At 38.2% G+C, this 19,717-nt stretch overlaps 1 protein-coding gene, 1 long non-coding RNA gene and 1 pseudogene across 4 annotated transcripts in view; 2 read left to right on the top strand and 1 right to left on the bottom strand.

Moving 5' to 3' along the window:
- The window catches only part of LOC146463362 (uncharacterized), a 403,676-nt gene extending 386,137 nt beyond the window's left edge, over window positions 1–17,539 (bottom strand). Inside the window, exon 1 of the long non-coding RNA XR_014856917.1 lies at window positions 17,082–17,539. This is a non-coding gene — a long non-coding RNA (uncharacterized LOC146463362). The remainder of the gene's footprint in view (window positions 1–17,081) is intronic.
- Window positions 508–4,917, top strand: LOC146463363 (uncharacterized). Of its 2 annotated transcripts, none has more exons than XM_085084492.1 (2): window positions 508–935; window positions 4,069–4,917. In XM_085084492.1, exons 1-2 carry the CDS (start codon window positions 802–804, stop codon window positions 4,313–4,315), a joined length of 381 nt encoding a protein of 126 aa, XP_084940618.1. In that variant the 5' UTR covers window positions 508–801; the 3' UTR covers window positions 4,316–4,917. The 2 variants fall into 2 exon arrangements, with proteins under 2 accessions (XP_084940618.1, XP_084940619.1); XM_085084493.1 differs by having other exon boundaries at window positions 4,028–4,917.
- LOC146463361 (F-box/LRR-repeat protein 5-like) overlaps window positions 6,244–19,717 on the top strand; it is a 15,597-nt pseudogene continuing 2,123 nt past the window's right edge. The window contains exons 1-3 of the transcript XR_014856913.1: window positions 6,244–6,395; window positions 14,820–15,157; window positions 16,905–16,997. The product of XR_014856913.1 is annotated as an F-box/LRR-repeat protein 5-like (transcript). The remainder of the gene's footprint in view (window positions 6,396–14,819; window positions 15,158–16,904; window positions 16,998–19,717) is intronic.

Genomic DNA, 19,717 nt, shown 5'->3' with positions numbered 1-19,717 from the left:
TGCGTGGATTTATTGTTTAAAATGCAAAAAGGCAACCGCACGGAGTATTCTGCGACTGCACCTTCCACCTCATGTTTGTGTGTAAAGTAAAGCAGCCCGGCTTAGTGATAGAATCAGGTTGCTTCCTGATCTCCAACACACACTCACAAAACGTACATTTTATCAAATAAAGAAAGACGGAAGACTTTAAAAGTAACTAAAAAGAAACAAGTAAAAAGCAATAATTGAGAAACAGCTCATCTAAAGTCTTGGCCCAATATGGTAATGTAAGATGTTATTTATAATGCATACATCCTGTACATCCTGTTCGAGAACTGTTTAAAATAGTGTCCAAAAATAGTAATGACGAAAACAGGTACGTTAGAAATTATTTAAATTTCAAGAAGAAAAAAATCCTGCCTCAATGATGTCGTCCGGTGATCACGATCTCGCTCAATATGTGTGCATGCATTTAATCTCCCTTCTTGCATTAATTTTTTCGGTTACATCAACGTGTCTGACCCAACATCCAATGAAAACATCAAGGCGTAAGTAAACTAAATCGATCGCATGCTGTTATCCCTGTACACGGAAAGATTTTCGGCCCTTGAACTAAAACAACTTTTGGTCAGAACAGTCACTGCTAATAGATTCGGTCACTGGTTATCATCACCGTTTTAACTCGTTCAGGTGTCATATATTCCGGATAAACTGAGTGTTCCTGGAATGGAGGTGTAAGTCAGGAAAGATGGATTCAAGGATGAAAATGCCTTGTTGTGCTCTGTTTCTAGAGTCTTCCTAGAGAGTACCGCCAATGTCAAGATGGAGTCCAAATGGAGTGCCAAATCTGACCTCATGAAAAAAGTGCTGGGCAAGCCCGTTGACCGGGTTAACTACTTAATCAACGATGTGTTTTCGCATTTGCTTGATGAAAGAAAAGTCATAGAAGTTAAAGGGTAGGTTTTTTGTCAACTTACATGCTGAAATCACAAACATGCAACTGCCAGTTTTAGTGCTGCCACGTGTTCAAGGTATTGGCGGCTTGTTGTTTTGGGTGCTGTCTTTTGCGTGATCATTTTTGTCTTGTTTACAACCACACAAAGCAGCAAAAAAATTCTCGCTAGAAAACAAAAAAACAACCTCTATAATTACCTGAATAAATAAACGAAGGACTTCAAATCAAGTCAACACTACAACAACAATTTTCTGTGTGAGGGATTTTTGAAATTAAAAAAAAAAACTACCATGATTGTATTGACTACTTACTAGTAATAGTCAAAGATTAGGGAGTGCGTTTAATGATTTCGATCCCGGGCTCTCTCTCCTTTGCCAAGTTGGTGCTGATGTCATCCGCCCCTGCAAACTCTGCGGGGGATGCCACACCCAAGTTCCATTCATGCGTTTATTATTCCATAAAAATCTCGACTCCAATTAGTACTAGGAGTGCGTTCTTTCTATGTTGAACGCAATTAAGTATTGGTAAAGTTGAGTTTTTTTGTTTTGTTTTGCAAAAATGCACTTTTCCTATTTATAATCACGACTCAACCACAGCAGTGGGTGTGCAGTTCGAACTGTTAGCCCGAGTGTTTAACGCCGTCCTCATGCATAAATACAAAATAACTAGATGCTAAAAACATGATCACAAACAAATTAAGATCAAAAGCGTACTTTTCGGGATAAACGTGTGCGTTTGCCTGATACGAAAACATCAAAACCTAGTGGAATAAATGGGAACGTATTGCCCGACCTCCTGGGGTTAGAGGTAAACTAACAGACTACTAAAAATTCCAATATAGATATTTAACAAGGCTCAAGTGTCAAAATTCCAACTTCTGAACACTAAAGTTTGAAAGTATGAATAAATTACAACCGTCAAACCCTTATATACACTTACAACGCAACAGGAAAATATTTACATTCTTTGTCACTGCCACTTACAGCTTAGTTCCGCCGAATGTAAATACATTACCTATTTGTAATCACGACTCAACCACAGGAGTGGGTGTGCAGCTCGAACTGTGAGCTGCCGAGAAAGACAAACAACGGGGTCTAAGCTAAAGGCCTTAGGCTAGTGACATAGAGACGGTTAGGCGACTTTCTAGTGAATCCGCAAGATAACCGTCTTTGGCGATCTCGGAGCGTCATCTGCAATGGTGTTTAAATATTCTGTCAGAGATACCACTATTAGCTGCGGAAGATGCGCTGCCGCTCCTAAAGCTGTGCCAAGAAAAAAACACTTAGGATCTAGTTGTACATCGGCCAGCTTCTTAAGAAGAATCTCCCTACACCTTGTATACGAAAGCTTTGATCCAGAGCGAATGAACTGAGATTTAGATCCCGTTTGGATGTTATCAAAAAGAAAGCCATCACCGCCGTTGGCGGAAGTTGGTAACACCAGTTTATCCAGTGCCAGATACTTAACGAGATTTGCCCAGGGGCAAAGATCTGTGCCAGTCTTGACAATTGGGACGACTGCACCTTCGCGTAATTGGTCGGTTTTGCTCCTTTCAATGAAAAGTTCAAAGTATGTAGAATGTTCAATTACGTCTTTAAGCCTTAAATTGGAAAATTCGTCAAACCTCAGGAAGCCTGCATAAGCGAAAAGTGCCACTGTCATAAGTCTTGCATCAAGCAACGTACCAACCATTTAAGCTATAACAAAACTTAAGAAGAATTTCCGCAGTGAGTGGTGTCTTCTTAGAGACTTGATGAGATAGCCTCCGCTTTGCTGACTCGAGTACTTTCTGTGGGAGGGTGTGATGGGTCGGGGACTCAAACCCAGCAATATCATGAACCCACCGCAAACCTACAATACAATTAAATTACATTAATCTACGAAGTGACAAAAAGACATGAAAAATCAAGTCAACAGGGATTTCGCGCAAAATGGAAGGTAAAAAATGTGATGCAGAAACACCTGGAGGTTTTCCGTGCTCATTTGCGTATTCTTGTTTGGCAGTTCGAGGTCATTTGGCTGTTAAAAAAAAGTTGCGCCACGGGTGCCCTAAACAACTAATAAATACAAAAATTAATCTTTTCATTAAAAGGTCCTTCATATCTGGCGCAGTGGCGTAGTATGGGTTCCTTTGGGGCGTAGGGTTCCAGTTCAAGCCTCCCTAGGTAATTTAGGTGAAACTCCATTTTTTTTCTTTTTCTTTTTCGCCTAAAAAAGCCAACCATGCGGAATAAATGAGGGCCCTTAAAGATCTTTATGGCTCTCTTGTTAAAAACGACTTATTTTTTGAGTCTTGGGCTAGCCAAACACAATGCGGACAATGTTTTATACCTTTCAAGTCACCCTTCATTCCCAAATGGCGTCCACGAATCCTTAGTTGTAGCGTAGTTTAATGCGAGTACTGCGTTACGGTTATCACTATTCACTTCGAATTCTGCATTCGCGGGTTGGCTCACCGGAGCCTTTGATTTTTATGTTACTTCAGCTTATTCTCTACGTCCCTGACTTGAAACAGTATTTAAATGAAAAGCATTGAGCTCAGAGCGCTGATTATGATCGAAAACAATATCTTTCCTTACAAGAAGTAAGTGACAAAATAAAAATCATGATTCTGCTTCACAACTCTGAAATAACGAGCTTTATTATTGACAAGAAGAATGTATTTGTATTTCCGTGTGAGTGATGAATCATAACGCTGCTACTGCAGGAATTATGTATGAACTAAATTTCAATTTACAGAGAAAAAGATGTACTTTATTACTGCAGTTGACATGAAGCTTAAATAAATGATATTTCTGGTAGAATTTCTGGAAACAGTTCTACTGACTCCCTCTCTACTACAGATAAACAGTACAACGTAATGGGCTCCTGAGATAAATTACTCCGATTCAAGGAATCAATTACCAACCTCTACTTCTTTGACAGTTTGAAATTCACCAGATTCTACTTAATATACGATATTTTGTACATAACGAAACAAAATGTTGTTTAGACTGTGTTGCGCACTTGGTGGATAAAAATAGTGGTAAGTTGTATTTTATTTTATATTTTGCGCTAGAATACAACTTACCACTATTTTTATGATTGTTGTAGACCACGTGAGACTGCGCCAAATATCTCGCATCTCTCTTCAGGCTTTCGTCGGATTCGACGTGCCCACTTGAAATCTGTTATTGCGGCTACCAGGGCTCCTTCCTCTGGGGAGGAAGAGAGAGGACCCTGGGGACAAGGGTGAAGGAAATGCCGAAAAAAGAACGAAAAAAACAACCTCGTTCCCAGGGTCTCTCTTCTTCCCGCCCCAGCGAGAGAGAGAGAGAGACCCTGGGTGAAGCTGGTCACGTGGCACCCAAAATCTGGGTGCTTGACACAATTAGCCGTTAGGGAGGGGTAGTAAAGTATGCAGTTGTTGCTTTCTCAGAAAGACGGAGAAGCCAGCTACGAACTTTACGACAACAAGCGATTTTACGATCAAGCATTTCTACATCGCACACTCACTTGAGACCTGGAAGAGGTTCACGTTTCTTCCACTCAGTTAGAGTGTTGTTAATCCAAAAGAATTATTTTAAAAACAGTCGTTTCGGGACGCCAGAGGGAAACCGACAGACTATGGGGGACGCTTGAGTCAAAACCTAAACAGGCATGGTGATTAGAACAGAAGTATCGCTGGCTTTACGCCTTTTAACAGAGCTCCAAATGGGGTGAAATGAGAAAGAAGATCAATTTTAGTATTGCCGAATGGAACACCAAGAATTTTCGGCAATAGAATGTGAGCAGGCGAAGTGTTCAGAAATACCAACGGACTGAAGCAAGCCGCGTGTGAATATAATTCAAAGGTACTTTTCATCTTAGTTTATTCCCTATGTCCTTGACTTTGAGACGTAGTTAAACGAAAAATGTTGAGCTCAGAGCGCTGATTGTGATCGAAAACAATGTATTTATTCACAGGAAATCGGTGACCAAATATATATTCAATATTGTGCTTCGCGAATTATGCGTGGTTCAATTCTACCTGTTACCATCCCCCCCCCCGGGCACACCCCCGGGAAAACCCAGCCCGTCTGGCCCGGGGGTCGGGAATTTCCTCAAGCGGTCTTGCCCGGGGGTAGGGGGGCGGGGCAAATCGAAATAACTACTCGTGCAAGGACTTATGGGGTGACACAATTGCGGCTACTGGAACCACGCGGAAAAGGCCACGTTTTTCGTTTTTCACATTTCGTAAATTTGCAGTCAGAGAGCTGACGTAGACCTGATGAAAGAAAACAAAAAGTAATTAAGTTCAAAAGATAAAAGAGGAAAGGATTTCCTCCTGAAGAAAAATTAATGATAGTTTTGTTTTAATGGAATTCACCCGCTTCAGCTTGTTTCAGGCGCAGTTTTAATGTTGTAAACATACTGAGTTAAACATTTTGATCTTCCTGTACAAAAGCAATTTATTTGCACTGAAAATACAAAGACGTTATTCCATATTGTTTCTAGGAATTTAAGAGTTGATACATTTCAATTTTCGAGGCAGTTTGGTTGAAACGCCCTCCTGGTGAATTAGTGTGTGTGTGTCGAGTTTTATAATATTCGCTTTTATACTTCGGAAGGGAGTTAATTGTTCTAAAAGTTTAGTATTTTTCAGATTCCTGGTTTTGTTAAAATAAAGAAATAAATCATCAAAACGAAGCAGTTTATTTTTAGTCCATGTCATGGGTCCCGGGGGTGGGGAATTGTCTCTTTCTGTGTGCCCGGGGGTGGGGAATAGGACGTCAAGTACACAAATGCCCGGGGGTGTGCCCGGGGGGGGGGGATGGTAACAGGTAGAATTGAACCACGCATTACATGTAAATAAACAGAATACTGAACAAGAAGAATGTATTTGTATTTTCTTGAGTGGTGAATTATTAATAATGCTGTTACTGAAAGAATTTTTTATGAACTACATTTCATTTTATAGAGCAAAAGATGTAAGTACTTATTACCGCAGTTTAAGCTTGAATAAATGCTATTTCTGGTACAATTCATGGAATCAGCTCCAACTAGTGTAGATCAGAGTTTTAGAGTTTATGATCAACCTCTGCTTCATTGACCGTTTGAAATTCCCTAGATTGTACTTAATATACGATTTTTGCAGACGGCATGAAACTGCGCCAAATCTCTCGCATTTTGCTTGCTTGAAACTCTAGCGAATAAAATAATTGAGCGAGTATACCCCGACTGGGGAGAAGTTTGTCGTGTGCTATCACGTGACCAGGTTCACCCAGGGTCTCTCTCTCTCTCGCTGGGGCGGGAAGAAGAGAGACCCTGGGAACGAGGTTGCGAAAAAAACAAGTGACGTCATGTTCTATGATCCCTTGCAAATACAAGAACTCATGTTTTCAAGATGGCGGTGTGTCATTATCCTTGCCCGGAGGAAATAGACGTCTTCACTGGACCGCACATACGAATGAAGCAGCTTGTTTATGAAGCATTCGAGAAGGTATGCACTTAAAATACTAACGGTGTGTTTTTATTGATGAATCGCGTCGAATTTTAACGCTTTATAGCCCAAACACTTTCATGATCAATTGCATTTTCGACTGTCAACTAGCTGTTTTTTGTTGTGTAGCAATTACACTGTTTTTTTTTTTTCTGTGATCGCTGTTCGTATAACTATGTGTGTAGGCAGTATCACTTGTTTTGGAGTAGCTGACAATTTCTAGAACAACACCAAGGGGGACATGACAAACTCATAATCGCGGTCGTTGTATAAAAAATAAGCTTACTCTTGGAAAAAGATTACGTCATTGTGTTATGTCACTGTAATTTTCAAGGTGTTGAGCGAGCCCTAATTGTGCTAACCTTGGCGGGTATCAAAAATTCTCGGCTGAATTTAAGACTTAGTTACTTTCAAGTTAAAGAAGTTTAATGAATTTCAAATTTCAGGAGTGTGTACACGTACGTGACACTTGTGCCATCTTCCGCGTAAGCAATAGGCAGGGCAAATGAATAGAATGCGGAAGGTTGTAGAAATTGCCCTAAATTATCAACTCAATACCATTGAGGCTTCTTGATTGAATGAACATTCACCTCATGAACACTTATTAATGAATGAAATCAATACTAATTCTGTCCGACGCTGCAATGATACTACCATCATCATCAAAGCAAGGTGGACTGCGTCTTTGTGGTTTCAAACAAAATGTCTTTTGTGTTGTTTGCACTCATTTAGATGTAATCCACGAGAAACAGTCACTTTGTCTCGATAATAATGGTAGTATCATTGAAACATCAGACAACATTAGTTTTAATAATTATTTGACATTGTTGGTCTCAGAGGTCTCTTTTGTGTCGGTAGCTGACATGGGAAATGGAAAACTAGTGCAAATATCCTTGGTCAATACTTCTGATCTGTAATCAAGATATTGATAATAGCCAAATAGCAAGCTAATACTGGCAATGAGAGGTCAATGTTGTTGGGTAAATTCATGCAATCAATAATATCAGTACAACGTCTTGAAAGTTGGGTAAGAATTTCACATTAACAGCCTATAACAGGGGATTGTACCAAAATGGTGTACCACAGACAGACTGGATGAAAAAGACCTGGTGTGCAGTTCTTGAAAGTCGCAATAACTTTCGCTAGCTCATTTGAAGTGAATTAAACTTTCCCATCTAAACACAGGAAATACAGTACACGGTTCCAGTCATTTTCTCCAACATATATGGCACCCCTGGTGAAAAACCTCACAGGATCTTCAAGGATCTTTGAAGATCTTCAAAGACCTGCGAAAGATCCTCAAAGACAAAGATCCTCAAAGGATCCTTACAGGATCTTTGAGGATCCTCCAAAGATCTTTAAAGATCCTGTATCTGCAAGATCTTGAACAAAGATCCTTAGGGAATCAATAAGGATCTTGCAAGGATCTTTCAAAGATCCTTGTAAAGATTCCTGCAAAGATCTTTGCAAGGATCCTTGAAGATCCTCAAGGATTAAATGAAGATCTTTAAAGAATCCTTAAAAGATCCTTGTAAAGATCTTGCAAAGATCTTTGCCAGGATCCTTGAGGATTTAATGAGGATCTTTGAAAAACCTTAAAAAGATCCTTGTAAAGATCTTGCAAGGATCTTTGCCAGGATCCTTGAGGATTTAATGAGGATCTTTTAAAAATCTTAGAAAGATCCTTGTAAAGATCTTGAAAAGATCTTTGCCAGGATCCTTGAGGATTTAATGAGGATCTTTGAAGAATCTTTAAAAGATCCTTGTGAAGATCTTGCAAAGGTCTTTGCCAGGATCCTCAAGGATTTAATGAGGATCTTTGAAGAATCTTAGAAAGATCTTTGCTAGAATCCTCAAAGATTTAACATGGATCTTTAAAAAATATATCTTAAATAGATCCCTGTAAGGATTTGAAACGGTAGCAAGTCTCAGCCAAGAAAATTAGTAACACATTGTGAAGGGCTCAATTTTGCCGTGCAAAAGATAAAACTTGCAAAAACCGAACACAAAAGTCAATAAGATGGTATACATTAAGATGATTGCACTTTACAAGTCAAGCTTTCAGTCAGCTGATTGATCAAATTATATTAATAACTTGAAGATTAACTACAGAACTAAGTGAACTTAATGAAGAAGACAAAAATGTAGTGAAAACGATAAAAGAAGTCATATTCAATTTCATAATTGAGCTGGTATGATAAAAATCCTACATCAGAATCTCATATAAGTGCATTTCAGAGTCACACGACTGTTTCACTGGTGGCCTGTCATACATGAAAATTGCGCAATCACTCTTAATTAAGCCCATGCTAACCAATGAAATTGCCTCATTGTTTTTTTTTAATTGCATTGAGCACACTTGGCACTGACATGAAAGCTACCAAATTAAGATTTCAGATGTTAACCAGAAGGTTACCTGTGAAGAGTTTCAAAGTTAACCTTGAGTTCCACACAGTCTGGAAAGATTAACCTGTTACCAACACATGGTACACGTATATTGAATCTAATGATCAGGGCTGTCATTAAGTTGTTAGCATGTGGCATTAAGCTTCTTACCTGTAACAATCTTGTCAATTTCTGACTAAAATGATCCTTCAACCATCAAGATCAACCGTAACATCAAAGTTCTTTCAAGGGAATTCAGGCCTAATAGCTGTTATGGGATAGGGCTCTTAATGACAGCCCTGATTTCATCAATTATTACAGCTACCCTTCCCATGGAACACATGCTAATTTAATCATGTTGGTAGTGCTTAAACACAGGACTAACATGACAAAGATGCAAGGCATCCATAGGAAAATAATTACTTTAGAAAAAGAAAATTAAAAAGGAAAATTTTTTAATGTTTTTTGTTAATAAGATCTTAATCAAAATTTGTACCGTGATCTTACAACCATTCTGATTAAGGTCTTACCACCTTACAATTATTATCTTGGTAAGATCTTAGCATAAATTAAGAATGACAGTTTTAAAAAACAGTTCTTATGAAGATCTTGAAAAACAAAGACAAAAACTTCTTGTTTGGTTCAATTCTTTATTAAGATCTCATAATATCATACAAGAATCTTGACAGGATCTAAGAATAAATAAACATGCCCGCAATACTCTTACACTGACTGTGATTATCTCTTTACTTGCAATTGTACTGTTATTAACAATAAAATTTACTAGTTGTTTGTTGTGACATCTTGTACATCTTAATACTGTTTCCTTCAGTGTTCTAAGTTGATAAACGCAATGTAGACATGTGTGTTTCTAAACAAAGGCTTAAAAAATATGACTGTTAAGACTTACAGTGTGCAGTTTACAGATTGTATTTGCATAAAAAAAACTAAATGCACGGTCCTCCACTGAAACTTACTTGTGAAAACACTATTACTTACAAACCTTCTTTGATGAATCTCAACTCCATTTAATGCCAAAAAGAACAAAAATGCTTTGAATCATAATCCCTTTGACTTCCATGCATAATGTTAGCTTTTAACATGAGCAAGAAAACGTGGAATCACAGCAACACTGGCAGCCATCTTGGATTTCATTCAGACTGCGAAGACTGGGCACCATTTTGGTCAGCAGTTATGCCACTGCAGGCTCGGAGAAAGACAGTTTCATATTAGATTTCAGGGATTTCAGGCGGGATTCAAATCTGTACAGCACACATTTCCTCTGGATTTTGCCTCTGCTAAGCCAGAAAAATGATGGCTTCAAGTAGCAAACTGTGGACAACCATTTTTTAGAAAGAGGTAAGTTTCGACACCAATTATTTTGTGAAAGACTGCATGAAAATGTGTGATCGTCCAAGCGAATTATAGACAACGTGCATGCATGTCTGCTTCTTGAAGATTATTGAGGTGGTCATTCCCTATTTAGTTTTTATATGAAGCCTTTGCAAACGTTTTTACGGAGTCATTTGTAGCCAGGTTAATATCATGACAGAGTTGGTATAAGCTGAAGACTTGAGTCATAGATCTTGATTTGGCGTGAAGATTAGTTTATGATCTTCGTGCATGGAGTGAACGACTGAAGGCAGCAACTAACAAAATTGTTACTGGTGAGAAGCTCACTGTAACATTGTCTAAAAAGTTAAGGGCAGCTTAGTGGTCACTGTGATCACTCAGAAGAACTGATTAAAAGTGCACAATTTTCTGTTTGACAGTAGATTTTCATCTCGATCCTGTCTCCATTTTGTTGTCAAGGTTGTCAGACTCAAAACTGCAGCTTCAGAGTCAAGTCACCAAATCCTGCTCAATAAAGTCACTTGTAATTATGATAGTTGGAGTCTATTTTGACTGATATAATTTTGTTGTGAATCATGACTTCTGCTACTTCTACTCGGCAACAATAATACTAAATAAAAGTTTGTACATGTAACTTGCATTATGGCAGTATTTGATCAGTTCTTGATTTCATAGTTGAAAACAGCAAGCAATATAAAGGGAACACTAAGTAACAATCCTTTATTGTTTTTGATCAATGCAATCATTTTTTCTTATAATAGGCTTTAATGAACATGTCAAAGCTGCATTAAGAATGGTAATATCTCACACATTGTTAATGGTTCAGCCTACACTCTGGAATTTTTAATTGGCTCAGAGAAACTCTCAAAACATAATCTGAAAAGTGGCATTCATGTGTCACTTTAAAGCTGTTTAAGAGACAGTGATCTTAATTTTCAGTTCACACAATGATGATGTAATCCTAGCTCTTCAGTGGGTTGTGGCTTAATCCAGCTACATGTACATTCCATCTCCAACATTTGAAAAACAATTGTTTTTAGTTGCTTCACTGAGTATCTCTTGTATGTTGGTGCCATTCTTTTCACTGAAAAGTTGAAAGACTCTGCTCCCAAACAGTATAAATTACTGGCCCACTGGCCTGAGTGGAAAGTCTACAACAACTCTCAATAGCTGTTGAAACGCTACTCCCCTTTCCTTTGGGTCAATGTTGTTTGAGCAAATTGGCGTGCACAATCATCATTGCTTTCATTGGACTTTACTTAGGAGGAGGAGAAGGTAGGGAAACACTTGTCACAAACAGTGTTTCAACATTTTGATGCCAATAGTAAGCTGCTGTCAGCATTTGCTCAGAGGCAAATAGTAGATGGTGACCTGACCAATGGGGGCATACACTAAACCTTAGTTAATAAATTATTATTGTTCTAATATTGGTACATATGTACATGTACCCTTTTTTAGCAAGGGAAATAGCGTAAAAAAAATGACATCTTGGTTTTTATTTTTGGTTTTAATTATTTTTCTTTTTTTCTCCACAGGGGCCATACAGGATAATTTCAAGCTTTCATGTTTTCTTGCTTTTAACATGCAACTGGAAGGGCTTATTGCCTTTTTCGTTACGTTTTTTAATGTTATTTTTTTTATTTTTATATATCTGTTTATTTTACACTAACAATAAAGAACATTATTGTACCAGTGGAAACCAAGCTCTAATTCATATGTACACTCTGTTAGGTTGCTTCTTTCTTGGGAAAATAATACTGGCAAATAATAAGTCTTAGGATTGTTTAGAAAGGCTTTAAAGCTGCCAGGTTAATTAAGTCAAATAGATTATTATAAGCGCTTCAAATTGATGCAAATGAAAGAAAAAGTTACATGTAGAACTTTGTCCTAGTCTAGGGAACATTTGTTGGTAAAGGTTTGTTTCTGTCACTCTTTTGTGAATTACAATATTATTAGAATAGTGCTGTTGATCTCGTGAGCATGCATCACAAGAACTTGAATACAATCTTATGCCTTGTAAAAAAAGCCATAATGGCATTGTAGATGAAAGTTTCCATGTTAACTTTGAAGATTGTTGTGATAAATTTATTTCACATGAATAGCTAAGATTTATCAATAAAAGGTTATCACACTTATAATTATTTATTTTTCTTGTTGGTTATGGTTTGACAATGCCTCAGCCTTTGAATTGAAGTGCTAGAAGCATATCCAGGTATGTGTAGGTTTTGCATTTTAAGCAAGCTGTGATCAAACTCTCAGGAACACATGATTCTAGGTTATTTCAATGAACCATTGTAGGTCATTGCCAGAAATGTCAGGGCAATCCAAAGAAAATAAAAAAACATATACACTCCAGGGTTTTTTTCCTATTTTGCAGCTTGCTTGGAAAACAAAATCAAATCTTGGCCCTTTTTGGTAAGACTGTGACAATTTCAAGATCTTGGTAAGAAACTTATAAGACCTTGCAAGATCTTGGTAAGAATCTTATATTAAAATCTTTTAAGATTCTGGTAGGAATCTTATAAGATCTTGTAAGATCTTTGTAAGAATCTTGTGAGATCTTGTAAGAGCTGAATTAGAATAAGAATCTTTTAATCGTACAAGATATACGAATCTTTTGACAAGATCTTGTAAGGTTCTTGTAAAATTCTTATTTCTTATTAAGAATCTTGATAAGATTATTGAAGGATACTTAATGAGGATCTTTGCAAGATCTTGGGAGGATCTGCATGAGGATCTTAATAAAGATCTTCAAGGATCTTTGAAAAGATCCTCAAGGATCCTTCATTTTCTTGCCAAGATCCTCAAGGATCTTTAAGGATCCTCGAAGGATCTTCAAAGATCCTCAAGGATCTTTAAGGATCCTCTAAGGATCTTCAAAGATTCTTGAGGATCTTTGAAAGATCTTGGGAGGATCCTCGAAGATCCTTGAGGATCTTTGCAAGATCTTGGGAGGATCCTTAAAGATCCTTGAGGATCTTTGCAAGATCTTAGGAGGATCCTTAGAGATTCTTGAGGATCTTTGAAAGATCTTGGGAGGATCCTTAAAGATTCTTGAGGATCTTTGAAAGATCTTTATGGATCTTTGAAGATCCTTAGAGGATCCTTAAAGATCCTTGAGGATCTTTGAAGATCCTTAGAGGATCCTTAAAGATCCTTGAGGATCTTGGCAAGAAAATGAAGGATCCTTGAGGATCTTTTCAAAGATCCTTGAAGATCTTTATTAAGATCCTCATAAAGATCCTCATGCAGATCTTTAAGGATCCTTAAAGATCCTTGAAAGATTTTCACCAGGGACATGTACTTATGTGTAGCAGCAATGGATATTGCATGCTGTGAGTGCATGCCTCATACACGTTTCAACTCCCTTTGTTTCTTTTTTTTACTCTTGCACATGTAAGCCTGCTAATACAGACTGAATTTCTTACAGTTTACCCATAAATGTGGACTAGACCAAAAACGAAATCAAATTTAAAAAAAAATCTTTGTTATCTTCAGTTGCATGATTTCTAGAGAGGTATCTATCATGTCACAAAATCTTGTCAGCACTGGTGGACTGTATTTTAGTGTTTCTTTTAGAAATAGTTACTTAGAAATATCTGCAAGCCTTTGAACACTGTGGAAAATTGTTGGGGAAAATCCTGGCATTCTAATGACAGTGAAGTAGGACACTTAAGGATTTTGTAGTCACATGGGGTGTGAAATGGACCAGAACCAGTTAGAATTGGTGAGATCGAGAAACGAAAATAAACTATGTGTTGTTGTTGACATGTTGTGAGCAGCAAATCTCCCACTGCAACAGGTTGAGGGGGGAGAATGAAGGCTAGTTTTGTGGTTAGCAATCATTGCACTGCAGATTGAAAGGTTGTTCATTTGAAGCCAGGCCTCTGCTTTTACGCTGTTTTTTTTTTCCTTACATAAGAGGCTATGCCACATTGTTTTTTACTCTGGGCAATTGTATGACTTTGTATTAAAAGACATACTGCTGGGTGTAGCGCTGCAATGGACTAAACGTACACTGTAGCATCCCATCCAGGTGGAACTAGCAATACTCCTAGTTGCCTTGAAGTGTCATAGAAGCCAGGTTATGCTTGGGGCATGTTAGTCACATATAGCTCGTGTAATACTCTATCTTTATGCTGATGAAAATTCTCATGAAAGGTTGGCGGGTGTATTGATACATGTAAACCAACTCTTCAAGATTAGATCATTTTAGGCACCATGGCGACTGAAAGTTTAATCCTGGCAACCTGAGAGTTGCCAAACTTACTACCAAACCTAAAGACAGTCAGGAAATTGTCACTGCAAAAAACATTTAACTTGAAGGATTATAAACATAATGATATACAGTAGTTGCTTAATTATCCTTGCTCCTTGAGGGGCCTTTCAGGGAGAATGAAACAAACTGCTCGGAAATAAACAACATTTAAAATACAACATAACAATGGTTAAGAATCCCAGCTGGCTATTTACAAGGCTAGCACGGCCTAGGAGTTGAATTTGGGGCTACTGAGAAATAACTCCAGCTAGCTAGTGGTCAGAGCTAAACTTGAACCTGGGGCATCTGGATAATAAGTCCAGCTCTCCAACTGCTTGTCATGCTTCTTCCTTTACCTGTATGGGCAGAGCATGTGAGTGTGTGATGGTGTTGTTTGTAATTAACAAATTTTTGTTTTGGAATTTCAGCTCTCAACCACCAACTTTAAGGATGATGTTTCGCTTTTTGGGCTTTTGGGGTGCATTAACTCCATTTTTCAAGAACTCAAATATCACGAGGAGATTGAAAACACTTGCATTATGACAGAGCTTCAACATCGTCTTATTAACAAACAAATCTTGGCTATTGTAAATGACGTTCACAAAGACAATCATGTTCTGGAGATTTTGTCATTGACACGTAAAGGACTTAAATGTGCATAAAAAGCAGGTCTTGCTTGAACAGGAACACCTTTGAGGATAGGCTCAAGGAAGCCTTGTCATCATTTCAAAAGGATTTTCTTCCGCATATGAGGCACGAAGAAGAGGTATTTATACCATTGAATTTACAAAGCCTATAAATGACACACCATGTGATTTCATGTGCCCATTACAGGGATTGATATGAGCAATCAAAATAACTAACAAAAGGTTGGACATTGGCCAAGTTCTTTTCTTGGGTTTTTATGGACCGAGACAAAGTCAAGGTCCATAAAAACGCAAAAAAAGAATGAGGCCAATATCCAGCCATCTTGGCCGAACAAGCTTGGTCAATAAAGGATTTATTATATGGCTTTACCTTCAAGTTAAAACTGCAACAACAAAACAAAACAGAACATGAAACTGTTCTGCTCGGAAAGAAATTCTTCCTAGCCGGCCGGTATAAGATTTATTTTCAGTGAATCATGGAAAACAAGGAATCCTAAATTATCTTAAGGCTCTAACTTTGTAATGGCTTAAAGGGAGCATACAATAATAATATTATTATTGAGAACGAAAAGTTTAGATTTTGGCAAGTGCAGGAAGATTTTAATAGAATTATCCGGCAATCTCACCATTTTCAGCAGATTGTGCAGTGCCGTAAATAATAAACATTTTTTTAGCGAGCATTTTCCCCCAGAACAACTAGAAAATCGAAGAAAAGATTGCATTGTTGCATGGGATTAAACTTTCAATACCAGGCAGATGGGCAACGGGTAATCCCAAGCTGGCAAGATAGCTCCATCTTGCCCGCTCGGGTAGCCAATCACAGCGCAGGATTTGACTGATCTTGCCGCTCGCGGAACCAGCCATATAGTAAATCTATGTACTAACTTGTAAATTTGTTAACAGTACAGTCAAAATGGGACCAATGCATAAATGCATTGCAATTTTACCGTTATATTCATTTTTGGACATACAGTATATTTAAGTGTATGTTAAAAGACCACATTTTACAGTCAACCCAGGTCACGCGTGAACAGTATTTCCAAGAATGAAATGAAGATTCGAATTTCTCTTTGTAATGTCCAACATGTGAATGGAATGTTGGACATTTCTCTGGAAATCGTTCCGAAAAAGACGCATTAACTGAAAAAAAGATTCAAAATACTTGGGAAACAATTTTTATTCTTGAAATGTTCAATTTTGCCATGTAAAAAAACATTCATAGCGTTGTACCGTCAATAAGCTAGGGAAATTTATACTGGAACTCTGAAATCTCGTTGGCGATTTTCAAAACTGACATGTAAATTTCAAAACTCCATCAAATTTCAAAAATATCGTTCACGCGTGACCTGGGTTGACTGTAAGCCTTTTTTTTTTTTAAATCCTCTGTTTCAGAGGATGCATATAACAGGACCCCCTTTGCTACCAGTGTTTAGTACACTGATGGGGTTATCCTGTATAAATATTATTGTATTATTATTATTATTATTATTATTATTATTATTATTATTATTATTATTATTATTATTATTATTATTATTATTATTATTATTATTATTATTACATCTGGATCAATAGAATCCTTATTAATTTACAAATCAATGGTTTATCAACAGAGTTGAGAACTGAAGGTAAATTGCCCTCTGTAAAGAGATTCCTGTGCTGATGTTTCAAGCGTTAGCCCTTCCTTGGTCAGAGCGAATCCGCAAAAGGAATAACACTGAAATGTCAGCACTCGAATCTTTTTACAGTGACCAATTTACAGCTGTACCTTCAGTTATCAACATCATAGAGAAACCAACATCAAAGTTTCTTTTAAAAACTAACCCCTGAAATGTATACTTTCTTTTTTGTGTTTTTATGCATCAGGTTTTCCAGCCCTTGCTCATGGAGTATTTCACTTTTGAAGAGTTGAAAGAAATCAAAGCCAGAGTTTTGTATCTCCACTCTGTTTTCAGCGAGGTATGTGGCAAAAAGGGAGTGTGATCTTTTCATTGGCAAGATTTTAAGGTATTCTGACATTGGAATACCTGGAAAAACAGTAACAATAACACTTAAGAGCGGATGTCTGTAAATATCAACCAGAGGTATGCAATAGCGAAAAATTCAAAATTCTCAAAAACATTCACAACATAGCCCACGGTAAACTATTGCAAGAAATACATGTTTTACTTCGATCCCATAATTATTTTTGATGTGAGGCTATGATCTTGAATTCACCGCTTCTGAACCAGGTTTTCGGTGTCTGACACCACATGTTGCGAAGACCTTGTTTCAAAAATCAAACCAGTTTCGTTCCAAACAAAAAACATCCAGTCTGATAAAGTACATAATTATAGACATCATGAATGGTATGTCACTCATCTGAAGTGAAAATTAAATATTTAGGAGATTTTTCAATATTTACAATTTTTTAAGCGATTTCTCGTGATGCCAAATTGACAAATTTGCGACGCTAAAATCATCAACTGGTACATGGCGTTGAGGATAAAGATTTACACCACGTGAAAGAGCCTCATTTCTTCTTATAAAATCCGCTTTCAAAACTATGGGCAACACAAAATGAAATTTTTGAAGCCGCGAATTACAAGTAGTACTTTAGTGAAATTTGAGCTTTTCTGTCACGGCATTCCGATGCTAAAACTCAGATTAACACAACATGAAAACGTTTCAAACAACAGTGATTTATTAATTCTTGCTACAGGGCACTGCCTGTGCATGACCTATGCTTATAAGACTATTTTCCTTGGTTTTCTATCTTTTAGGGGCAATGTCAAAAGATTTTAGCGGAGTTCAAAAGCCGTACACGGGTCAGTTTACGTTGTCAACCGGTTGCAACACTAGTAAATATGGAATGAAATGAAACCAGGACTTCTTTCATTCAATCTTACTTTGAAAAAAAAAAATGGAGCAAATAGCTAAGAGTGCTATATAATTCATACCTTTGAGCGGCCACACTGGATGTTTAAGAAATATGGGACATCTATAGGAAACATCGTAACACTTTAGGCCGTTTTATACATTTGGTCACAAAGATTGTGTTACATACATTTCACCGGTAGACCGCTGACCTTGCACTTACGTACGCCCTTGTCCACGGGATAGAAATCGATGTTTCGTCTAGCTAGACCCCAAAGACAATTAATTATATAATCAGTTCAAACTGAGGTTACGGTTTTGGGTTATCACAATTTTATTTGGTTGCGTCTAAACACGCGCAGTTGTTTTGATTTTGATAAAGTTTTTCAAATTTCGGTCTAACGTAGCCTCCGAGTACAGCCGCCTCTCATCGCTCCCGTCCCCGAGGGGCGTTTCGCAAAGCGGTTTTGGGGGCCGGGAGCGATGAGAGGCGGCTGTATTCGCCGGCTACCATGAATGCTACTCAAGGAGAGTTAAAAGCAATGTCACTGTCTACTTCATCTGGATAAGACCCAATTTTCAATTTACTGTTCACAAAAATTGTCTGTTGTATGATAGTTTTCATACGATAAAAGATAGTTCATCCATCAGTAATGGAATTTGAGCAGACAAAGTATGGTTTCTTTGGCCTTAATGGGTCAAAGTAAGAATACGATCCAACGAGATCATGTTGCCTGAATCAGTATGGTGCGATGCTCTGAATTTTTAGAGTACTTGCGAAAGCCGACAGGCACTTATATCGAGGTCATCTTGGGGATAAGTCTAGATTGTACAAATTTGATGCTCCGATCTCCCTTCGTTTGCTTGAAACGATTAGCTGCCCAACTTAGTGGGACCGGCGCAGAATCGGTTTTGGCTGCGCCGTCTGATGCCATTAGCATCTCGATGTCTTGAGCAAATAGACCCGATCAGATGGCTGTCATCGATTTTGTAGATACCAAGGGAAATTTTACGCTGAAGTTTAGTCAGCTAGTTATGTCACTTTGTAGAAATGGCTTTACAGCAAAAGGAGCGTAGCTGTGCCATCCAGGCTGTGAAACCCTGGCCCTCTTTCTGACAAAAATTGCTCCCCCTACGCTCCTTCCTTATTCCTGCTGACAATGTACTGTGGTCGACTGTCGCAGGTGTGAGTCGTACTATAGGAAATATTGGGGAAAATAGGGATGACAGTGGTGGCGCAACCCCGTTTCCCTCCTCGCTCTTACCCCGCCGCCTCCCCCTCAACCTCCCCATTCTTTACGTCGGGAGACTGCTACAGTGACAAAGCACACGGCCAAATAACTTCCTAACCTCCTCATTCTTTACGTCGGGAGACTGTAACAGTGACAAAACACACGGCCAAATAACTTTTTAAAAAAAATCACTAAAAATCGAAAATTCAGAATCAAATTGCAAGCGTTATTAAAGGTAATTCTTATTTAAGGTCAAGAGTTTTGCGTTTCAGTAATTCGATACCTGCTCTGCCTACGAGAAGCTCCGTCTCAGTTTTCAGTGTTCAGTCAGCAAACTCCGTGGCCCTTAGATACTTTTCGAAGCGGCAGTGAAAAATTACCCGTGGCATGCGCCCGGGGGGTAACCTGTCAACAGAGCCCTTCGATCTTCCTAGATAAGTGGAAGGGCCACTGCTCGCAGGGTACCCGGGGGGGTGAACCTTTATATAAAACTTGACGGGGGTGAGCGTAGCTTTCGGGGGTTAAAATTCGTGGTTTGGTACCTGTCAAAGGTATGGCGGTACCCTTTAGCCAGTTTTAGGGTATTGAGCG

This window comes from Pavona decussata, unplaced genomic scaffold (assembly GCF_977016875.1).
Source record: "Pavona decussata unplaced genomic scaffold, jaPavDecu1.1 SCAFFOLD_178, whole genome shotgun sequence".
NCBI classification, from domain to species: Eukaryota; Metazoa; Cnidaria; class Anthozoa; order Scleractinia; family Agariciidae; genus Pavona; species Pavona decussata.
The sequence above is the reverse complement of the archived record's forward strand: the minus strand, read 5'-3'. Positions and strand labels throughout refer to the sequence as shown.

Bases quoted from the DNA above. Each gene is read 5' to 3' on its own strand.
- LOC146463363 (XM_085084492.1), top strand. From the start codon at position 802: ATGGAGTCCAAATGGAGTGCCAAATCTGACCTCATGAAAAAAGTGCTG. The intron at 936-4,068 runs GTAGGTTTTTTG...ATCTCTCTTCAG, and splicing joins AAAGTCATAGAAGTTAAAGG to GCTTTCGTCGGATTCGACGT.